The sequence below is a fragment of the Octopus bimaculoides genome, chromosome 2 (assembly GCF_001194135.2).
Source record: "Octopus bimaculoides isolate UCB-OBI-ISO-001 chromosome 2, ASM119413v2, whole genome shotgun sequence".
Classification (NCBI taxonomy): Eukaryota; Metazoa; Mollusca; class Cephalopoda; order Octopoda; family Octopodidae; genus Octopus; species Octopus bimaculoides.
The window spans coordinates 148,121,511-148,132,427 of NC_068982.1; the positions used below are offsets into that span (position 1 = coordinate 148,121,511).

General features: G+C 36.4%; 1 protein-coding gene across 2 annotated transcripts in view; it reads right to left on the bottom strand.

Annotated features, from left to right (window-relative positions):
- Positions 1–870: 870 nt before the first annotated feature.
- Positions 871–10,917, bottom strand: part of LOC106869870 (uncharacterized) — a 67,425-nt gene continuing 57,378 nt past the window's right edge. The window contains exons 7-10 of one of the 2 annotated variants that reach the window (XM_014915791.2): positions 9,989–10,111; positions 8,499–8,615; positions 3,712–3,822; positions 871–1,346 (exon numbers count right to left, since the gene is read on the bottom strand). In XM_014915791.2, coding sequence (XP_014771277.1) covers positions 1,339–1,346; positions 3,712–3,822; positions 8,499–8,615; positions 9,989–10,111 — 359 coding nt within the window. In that variant the 3' untranslated portion in view covers positions 871–1,338. Of the gene's footprint in view, positions 1,347–3,711; positions 3,823–8,498; positions 8,662–9,988; positions 10,112–10,917 lie in introns of those variants that run through there. The other variant, XR_001409451.2, reaches the window with a different exon arrangement.

Consider the following 10,917-nt stretch of genomic DNA (forward strand, 5'->3'; position numbering starts at 1 on the left):
AATCCCCCGTCGAAAACGACGTATGAGAGTACAGAACGACCTTCACAAAGGATTTCTTTGTCAAGTTAAGTTGCTGTATATCAGCTCACCCTCTCCATCAAATCGACTTTGACTGAACAAGTGCACGGTGTACCAAATGTCATGTGTCGAAATATATATATGTGTGCAAGTGAGTGTCTAGTATGTGGAGGTGTGTGGGTTAGTGATTAGGGTTTAGCACTCATGGTCGTAAGTTTGAGGCTTCGATTCTTGTTCCAAATGATGGGTTGTGTTCTTGCGCAAAATACTTCGTTTCACGTTACTCCAGTCTATTTAACTGGCAAATATGAGTTACCCTACGATGGACCAGCAGTCTACCAGGAGGGGAATGTATACGCCTCGAAATCCTGGAAAGCTGTTTTGTGACCCTATTTTTCATGAATGAGTTTTGATATATGTTAAATATGTTCATGTTTTAATCTACAATATTAATTTTTGTATATGAAAATATTTACTCTTTTTTTTAAAACTCAGTGTATGATACAAATAGTTTTGAATATTTCGCTCGGGAAATATCTTCTCGCCATGATTATTGAATGATTATCAGCTATTACATGGTGGAGTTTACATTACTTTACTCTCTCTTTCAAATCGACAATTCCTGTACAGATGCACCACACATCAGATGACAAAGTGATTGTAGACTACATCGATATTGTTATTAAGTTCTATTCTTCTGCTTTATTCTATATAGTTTCCAAAGTACCTGGTTAGTCATTTGTCTCATTAACTAATACAAAAGTAACAGCATAGAATTTTTTTATTTAATTAACGATAAAAATCAAATTTCATGAGTAAAATTCTATTTACTTAATGATTGATATACTCAAGTTCATTTTCAACATAATTTATTAAGCATATTAAACATTGGTAATATTTTCATATATATAAAAATATAAAAATATCAAGGTAAGTGTGTTGTTTTCTGCAGAAATAAATTGGTTAGATATGTTGTTATCTTTCGCTTATACAGTTATTGACTGAACATTGTACACTCACACTTTGGTCATTTGAAAACTCCATGCACGGCTCTTTAAGAAGTTAACACCATGCTACGAAAATTATTGCGGTTGTCATTGTATATAAAACGATTAAGTCTAACATATAATGAAACTGCTAAATTCATTGTTCACAGTAATAATAATCGTAACTCTATGTACGAAATAGGCATAACTTCAATCCTCGTCTTTATTCACGTTCACGCACTCTGTGTATATTTTACATCTAATATCAATTTGATGTTTTTTGATTCCTACGTATCCCTGGGTCCGAATACACTGGCGCGTCCACGCTTTCACATTAGCATTCTGGATAGTTAAAAAAAGAGACATAATTAACTGTGAAATAAAATGTTCGGTTCAAACGATCAAATGTAGAGCATGGAATGAAGTAAATCAAATATTAATGTAAAATATCTTATTCTTTGTAAAATGAAAATAAAACGAAAACATATCTATAATTCTAATAAAAATACGTGAGTAAAAATCTTAACAAATTCGAACATAACATTAACACATCATTAGTAATTTGTGAGTTATGTTCGGATAAGATATCTATGAAAACTTACCACTAACTATATAACATCATTACGTTAATATGTTATCTTGGTAAAGCGTTTCGATGGCTGAATCGTTAGCACACCGGGTAAAATGTTGAGCGGCACTTTGTCCATTTTTAGATCTGAGTTTTAATTCTGCCGGAGTCGACTTTGCTTCCCTTTCTTTCTGGCTCGGTAAAACAAGTACCAGTTGAACACTGTCATCGATGAAATCGATTTACTCGCATCCCACCAAATTTTTGGTCTCAAGCCAAAATTTGAAACCAATATTTCATTAAGGTTTGGGATTACCAAGCAAAGAGATCCAAATACTCAAATTATTGAAGATGTAAGCATTAGTGAAGAACAACTTTGTTCATCATAATACTAAATATTGATAACGGACAGAAATTGGTAAGTAGTTGTTAATTATTCAAAATATAGGTATAGATGATTCTACATTATATTGAAAACATTTGTTGATTTTAAAAAAAATTGATATGTTTATCGTCATTATATTTCAGATGATACAAACGGCAGCATGTAAAGTTACTATCTTTGCAATTATCACAGAAGCGTTTTTTTATAAATTTTCTCTGATCATAAAATATTTTGTGGTAAAGAGCATTATCTTGATGCATTTTCATTGAATATTAAAAATTCGAGGAAAGAGATATAGATGCTTACAAATTCAAATTAATAAAGAACAGAAGTTGTTAATGCCAATGATATATATTCTTCGTACATTATTTTACAATATCATTTCCAAAATCAGGACGCTTTCAATTGAAGAAGCTTTTATCTAACATCCTTGCAATTAGACACTGTTGTTGATTATTAGCTAATTAAGGTAGACTTTGCCGTTCATCCTTTCGGGGTCATCCTGTTGCGTACTGGAGTTGATCTAATCAATTGTCCCCCTTCCCCTTGTGCCCATAGTGGAAAAGATTATTAGTTAATTAGGTAATCCAAATTACAAACCTGTAAGTAATCAGTGTAATACATTTCGTCATATGTTCTTTACTACTCGAGGCAGAAGGCCTGAAACTTTTTGGGAGGGGGCCAGTCGATTAGATCGACCTCAGTGCATAACAGGTACTTAATTTATCGACCCCGAAAGGATGAATGGCATAGTCGACCTCGGCGGAATTTGAACTCAGAACGTAGTGACAGACGAAATACTGCTAAGCTTTTTGCCGTCGTGCTAACATTTTTGCTATGTCACCGCCTTCATTTCGTCATATATTACTATAAGGAAATTTTCTGATACACTATTTACTTTTATGTTTGATAAATTCTCAGATAAATTAAACCATCTATACGTTTACATCATTCAAATATGTAAACAACTAGACAGTATAAATTTATTTTCAGTGTGTGCCAGGGATACTTAAGAAACCATTTTAGCAAGATTCGAAACCGAATCGATAAACTGTCAAGTGAAAATCACAATTCAATAACAGCCTTTAAGTGTGATCCACCAATCAGCAGCCAGACATCATGCAATGCATCATTCTTCAGCCCTCCAGAATATTCTCTCAAGGCTTATAAACAGCCGCATTTTGAGCGCCAAAATCCAGTTTGTGGCCGGCCTCAGCTATGAGAACAACCTACTCATTTTTCTGCTTTCAAAAGTCGTTGTCATGACTCTCACTCAGCCTACACATGCAGCTACAGTTCGACGACATGAAACCAGTGCGTATATTTTGTTCTACCTTGATAACTTAATTACAGAGCCTTTTCAATCAATAATTGCCTTTCCACTGTGTAAACTTTGTTGTCAAAATTTTTAATTCAAGACCAACATGAAAAGTATTTTTGCGGTAAACTAAAATCCTGATAATTGTTCACAAGTATTGTCCGTTAGTTATACGCAGCCTGAACCCAACTTGGCTACCATTTTCTCTTATCCTTCATCTTTTGTCTACTTTCTCTTACAATCCGTGACAATATAATCAGTTTTTTTGCTTGCATTTTACGAACAATAACGTTATGACAACATTCTTAAAATTGATATTTTTGTCATAGACATATAATTTCTATTGAATTGTAAAAGAATTATTTGATTTTATGTAAATATGTTTCACTGTTATAATAAATTAATAAATTAGAAAGAAATGAAGATTTTAACATACGTTTAACAACATGGTGAGTACTGGAATCACCTATCTTTTTACACCTAAGATAGAAACATCCGTATAAATGAGTTACTCCGAAAGGATAGCATTTGTTATTGTAAACACAACCTATGAAAAATAAATTTGTAACATTACAAAAGTGCTGCGCAAAAATATATCACCAATCTAAATTATCTCACATATGTAAACAAAGTATTGTCATTTAGATGTATTCACGGATACTAAATATTCATTGTTATTTTTAATTAGTATGAAATTTTATAAAACTGGAAAGAATCTTTCACAAAAATGAAAATTATATTTTCATTATGCAATATTATGACAAATGTAATTAGATTCACATCTTTCTAACATTAGAATGTAATGATTTCATGTATTTTTATATTCATATCCAGCCATCAATATAAATATATACATATATGAGTGTATGTGTGTGTTTGTGTGTGTGTGTGTGGGGTGTTTATATATATATATATATATATATATATATATATAGAGAGAGAGAGAGAGAGAGAGAGAGAGAGAGAGAGAGAGAGATAGATAGATAGATAGATAGATAGATAGATATGTGTACATACATAAATACATACATACATACAAAACAATATCCCTCAATGCATTTGCAGTACCAGTGCTGATCCCAGCATTTGGGATACTTGGTTGTCTGTAGAAGAAATCCACTCTGTAGATATCAAAACCGCAAAATCCTGACAACAACTAGGAACTTCCACAGAAACAATGATGTTGACAAGCTCTACCTAAGAAGGAAGGTGGTAGAGGCTTGAGATTAGTGCAGACGATCTTTGAATGCTGTATGGAAATCACTCTGGCAGCATCTGCTCAACAACAGCAGAAAAAATAAATATATAAAAATATATAAATGCAGTGCTGAAAAGTGAAGTGAGCAACGTCGTACGAGTTGCCATTGAGCTCCTCAAGAAGCACTCTCTCCTGATGATCTCCTGGACTATCTTACCTCAGAGAAGACCTGGATGGAAAGCACCCAGCATACACAAAGTAAGCCTATGCATGGGTATATTGCTCGGAAACTTGAAGAAGACAATAGAATTGACACGAAGTGCAGCCTCTCTTGGACACAAGACCACCACATTACATCACACTTTGAAGGCTATGCATTTGCAATCTAGGAACAGGAGATTGCCACAGAGTACCTGATGAACAAGAGAAACAGTGACGCTCTTGTAATCCCAACGTGCAACCGCGTGTGTAGGCTATGTCATGTTTTAGTAAAAGACATCACACATGTGATTAGCAGCTGTCCTAAAATGTCGTCACGTTACTCCCTCCTTATGCGGCACGATGTTGTTGCTAAAACAATTTACAATACCGCCCGCAAAAAAGACTATCCTGAAATAAACTTAGAACAATCCCTCTGTTATGAAATACATTTATAAACACCAACTCAAGGAATATTCTCATCAAAATTTTTGTCAAATGAAAGCATAACGTATTTGAGTTTTCTGGTTTTTGTTAGGTTGTTTGGTGTTTCGGTTTTAATATATATATATATAATCCGAAACACTAGAGGAGAGAAGAAATTTGGAGTAAAGTCAAGAATATTTTAATTTTACCTGCAAGGCAAATGTTGGCATGGGGAAGACGATACAGACTGCCGGTTTGTTCACCTGAGGCCTCGCCAAAACTACATGTGTCTTAAAGAGAAATACTTCCCTGAGTAAAGCACCTATTGTCTCCAAAGAAAAAAAAATACAAACGCAGGGCGCCTTTCAGATGTTATGCGCCAAGCAGCAGTTGAGTCTTTTTTTGCATGGCGCAAAATATTGTGTAGCAGCTGACCTAGCTGCATCAAGCGCAAACAAGGAACGTTGCCCACCACTGCACAAGACTACCACAATCAACAGACACGGGATGGTCTCCCCTAAAGCCTGCACAGTCGTCACGCCAATATCTTTTACTAAGTATTGGGGGTCTGTTGCATCAGAACAACAAACGCAAAATGTTTTCCTGAGAGACCTTGCTGCATGCAATTAAGCCCTATGCATAGCACTCGTGGAAACTCATCTGAGTCCTTATAGAGAAGATGCAGAAGTACACGTGCCAAGATGTACAATAATTCTAACAGACAGAAGCGATTGGAGCTATGGTGGAGTTGCTGTATACATTCGTGAAGACCTCACACCACAGATCTTACTGTCATACTCAAATTCAGTATGTGACACTCTAATTGTATACAGAAGACAACACAATATAGTCATATACAATACATATTGCCCACCGGATGCTCCAAACCACATAGACAAGCTTGAAGATTGTCTCACAAGAATTAAAGAAATCCTCATGAAACTGGAATACCACGTGAGCGTAAGTCTTATCAGTGATATCAAATTCCCCACAGCCAAATGGCCCGAAGGCCTCATGCTCTCAGGAATGACTCATTGCAAACAAGCACAGATGGAGTCCTTGCTTAACCTCACCAATGCCCTATTCATGGAGCAAGTTGTGCTCAGACCAACTACGGCGAATAACATTTTGGATCTCTGCTTCACAAAAAATATGGATATCGTTCATGATGTGAAAGTGACGCCGACATTAGTTTCAGATCACAACATAATAGAGCTGTCTATGTATGGACCAAAAGTATCCTGAGTCATACAGCCTAAAGGAAGCACCCAAAATCTCCCCAATCGGAACTTTCACGAAGCATACTGGAAATCGATCCAAAAAGAGATCCTCAGACAGGATTGGCCGAAATGTCTCTCCATACCAGACATTGGCATGAAACTAGAATATTTCAGGTCTGTTATGCAACCATATGCCAGAAATATATGTCTCAGAGCACAAGGCCAACACAAAAAGGAACAAGATTCCAAGGGAGTGGAAGATCCTCACGAGACGACGGACGAAGGCTGCAAATCGTTTCAACAAGCATTCAAAAGTGATGGAGATTGAAAAAAAGCCTCCACTGATGGAGATTGAAAAAAAAAGCCTGCAACAATCCTCTGTGAGGGAGAGAGCAGACAAAGAAGCCTGGGTTATAAAAAACATTAAGTCAAACCCAAAGGCCTTCTTTCATTATGTCAAAGAAACAATCTCAGTATTCTGCCAAAAAGGACCCCTCTTCGAAAAGGATGGCTTCCTCACAGATAGTCCAACAAGGATCAGTGAGGTACTGAACGACGAGTTAAAAAGTGTCTTTACCACCCCGTTCGAACACAGAATAGTGAATGAACCTGTAGATTTCGTTGCCGGCTCATCTATAACCAGTGAGGCAGTTACGATGGATTACATCGACATTAGCGAAGAAGATATACTACTAGCCATAGATGAGGTGGACACGCAAACTCAACTACCGTCCTGATGGTTTCCCAGCAAGCATCCTCAAATCGTGTAAGCGTGCCCTGGTGAAACCACAACAGATTCTCTTTCAGAGCTTTCTTGCAAATGGCAGACTGCCAAGCAAACTGAAGGAGGAAATAATATGCCCAATCCATAAAGGATGAAATAGAGCAGATGTCAAAAACTATAGGCCTATCTCTCTGACTTCACACATCAGCAAAGTCATGGAACGGATAGTCAGAGAGAAACTAATTGTATTCTTTAGAAAGAAAAACAACCTGGCTTTCGGCCAATTAGGAACTGCCTGAATCAGTTCTTACAACATTATGACTGGGTGTTTTAGAGTAGTTACTCAAAAACTCAAATGTGGACGTAATATAGCCTGACTTTGCAAAAGCTTTTGATAAAGCGGATCATTGTATGATATGCCACAGACTACGTGATCGCGGATAGCTGGAAAAAATGGAGAGTGGTTACATGACTTTCTGAAAGATAGAAGTCAGGCAGCAGCAGCCAATGAATCCACCTCAATGGAAACAAAAATCTTGAACAGTGTTCCACAGAGCACTGTCTTGGAACCACTGCTTTTCATAGTGGCCCTCTCAGATATGCCCCCCCCCCAGCTGCCTGGATAGCCACCCTTGCAAGCTACGCAAACGATACGGAAGTCTCGCAAAAAATACAGAAACCCAGCGATGTTGCACATCTGCAGCAAGAGTTGGACTCAGTTTACAGATGGGCTGAGGATAATAATATGCAGTTTAATGCTGAAAAATTCCAAGCCCTGCGCTATAGCATCCAAAACGGAATATGAAACTTACAGAGTACACCGATCCACAGGGTAATACATTCCCAGAGCCTAAATCAGTGAGGGACCTGGGTATCAACATGAGTGATGATACCTCTTTCCAAGTGTACATTACTAGGATGGCGACAAAGTGCAGATGACTGGCTGGATGGATCTTGAGAACATTCAGAACCAGAGAGAAGAGGCCATGATGGTTCTCCAGAGGACATTCGTCTTCAGCTACCTGGATTACTGCTCCCAGCCAAGGTCACCCAACAGTGTAAAATTAATAGCGGACCTTGAAGCAACCTAGCGAAACTTCACAAAGAAGATCGTCTCATTGCAACTGCTCAGCTACTGGGAAAAGGCTGAAACAACTAGGACTCTACTCCCTGGAGTGAAGGCGGAAGATGTATGCAGTAATATACATCTGGAAGATCCTGGAAGGAATTGTACCAAATTTTGGCATTGAAAGTTACACCAATGCCAGAACGGGTGGCTACTGCACAGTGCCAAAGATCCCAGCCTGGGTTTCGGGAGCCCACAGCCTTTTAATATTCTTTCAGAGAGCCTGAGGGACGTACACGAAGTAGTTGTAGGTGTATTCAAATCAAAACTGGACCTCCTCCTGTCGAGAGTCCAACTGGTATGAGGACCGAACATTTAAATTTGTGCTTACCGTCTAGTAGTGTGATAGTTTGAGATCCATTTATTAATCCATCACATCTAAATCGCCAACATTCATCTTCCCTCCATATTGTACCAATTCTCTGACAACCAGTGTTTGATTTGCAACCTTGGAGTGAAAAGAAAATTCTTTTTGTTTGCATCAGTAATTGTGTCTATGAAATATGAATATATTTTCGTCAACTCAATCATATGTATGTATTGTCAATGTATCAAACCTATCAAATATTAACAACATTTTCAAAGACGAGTCGTAACACGAAACTTACATGTTGTATCTTGAGTAAGTTATGTCATTAATATGTCATTCCCGTTAATCAACCTGTGAATAACAAAGTCCTTACACTACATATTTTATATCACCATGAATTGAAAAATGGAATCGCTTTGATTAGTTTGTACTTTTCCCTGTACAACTTCATGTGTAGAAAAATACACTTTTTCTGTACATGGTGATGACTTCTAGCGAGCCAATCGTGGCAAACCACATTTATGATGCAGAAAATAACAAAGGAGAGCCCGTGCAAATCTGTGAAATACAAATACCATGGGAGAATTACTTCGAACAGCAACGTTGTTATGCGGTGTACTTGCTATTCAAGTGTTTCTAATAATCAGTTAAATTCAGTCTTAGATTTAGGACGTATATCAAGGGAATGATGACCGGACTGTTGAAGAATGCAAAGAATGGTTCGTCTAAGATTGACTACACCCTGTACTAATTAGTTTCTCGTTAATCACCACGTATTTCAACTGTCTAAACATGGTTACTAAAATTTACTATTTATCTGGAATGTATGAAATTTTGTCCCGAACTTCAGTTATATTGTACTTCATACTAGAGCAAAGATATTTTCGATGAATTATCCAGTATATTATAAGCCTACGCTTAAGGTATGTTGCTTGTATTGTCTCCAAAACTTAGAAATTTATTAGTATTGAACAGTACAATTTCAATGAAATATTATATATCTTTTTGCACCAGTAGGCTGCACTTGCAAAAAGTTTGGAAACTCTGTTACGTTATCAAGTAATAGTTGTTTACTATTTTGTCGCGAATTATTATTTCTCTATTGATAACTATTACATTTTCTGTTTTTATAAAGAAGCGAGAAAATTCACACAATCAGTTTTTAGAATTCAAATTGAACCATAGAGCTGAATTGATACTAATCACTGCCATTTCCTTCTTTTTTTTTTTTTGTATAATTATTTAGCAGAATAAGCACATATGACTGACTATTCTAAATAGTGTTAAGACAACGTACGGTACATATGTCCATTAAATCCTTAACGTTTTATAATTGTGGCATAAATTATATATCCCAAAATATCATTATACTTTTAATATGGAATTGATAAGTACACCTCAAATATAGTTTCCTGCTGATGTATGATGTGTGTAAAATTTTGCTATTTGGAAAATATGTACTTGAGCGTCATATATCAAGGACATTTTGGTGAAGAGATTTAGAAACTTACCAATGACATTCTTTTGAAATTCAGTATATCCTAGTGCGTTTTTTACACAAGCCGCTTCAATACACTCCTTTTCTCTGACTTCTTTCCATCCGATTCTCCGACAAACGCCTTCTTCTAAGCAACCTGCATGCGACACAAAAGTAACTTTCATTTATTTCAAGAAATGTGGATTGCCACTTGTCAATATATTTATTTCAGCTAACAATATACTGGTTTCAAGTTTTGGGTACAATGCCAGCAATTTAGGAAAGAGTTTAGTTAACTACATCAGCCCCAGTGCTCAGCTGAGATTTATTTAATAATTTTAGCATTTTGCCCGACGTGCTAACGATTCTGCCATCTCGCCGCCATGTATTTCGGCAAAGTGTAATAGAATTTGAAATATACTAAATTATTTACATTTTCAGAAACCTATTTTAGTTCCCCTGTGAGAAGAAAATCAAGCTGTACAGATTTTTACCTGTCATTTTACCTCTCCTAGTTAGAAGATATGGTATGAATCCAATTACGTTTCTTAAAACTTGACCAAAAAGGAAAATCCATCTTGAACAAAAGATGGAAGGAACTAAACCAAGCAGTTACATACACAGAAGTTACATACACAGAAGTTACATGCACTGAAGTTACATGCACTGAAATTACATACACAGAAGTTACATACACAGAAGTTACATGCACTGAAGTTACATACACAGAAGTTACATACACAGAAGTTACATACACAGAAGTTACATACACAGAAGTTACATGCACTGAAGTTACATACACTGAAGTTACATGCACTGAAGTTACATACACAGAAGTTACATACACAGAAGTTACATGCACTGAAGTTACATGCACTGAAGTTACATACACTGAAGTTACATACACAGAAGTTACATACACAGAAGTTACATACACTGAAGTTACATGCACTGAAGTTACAT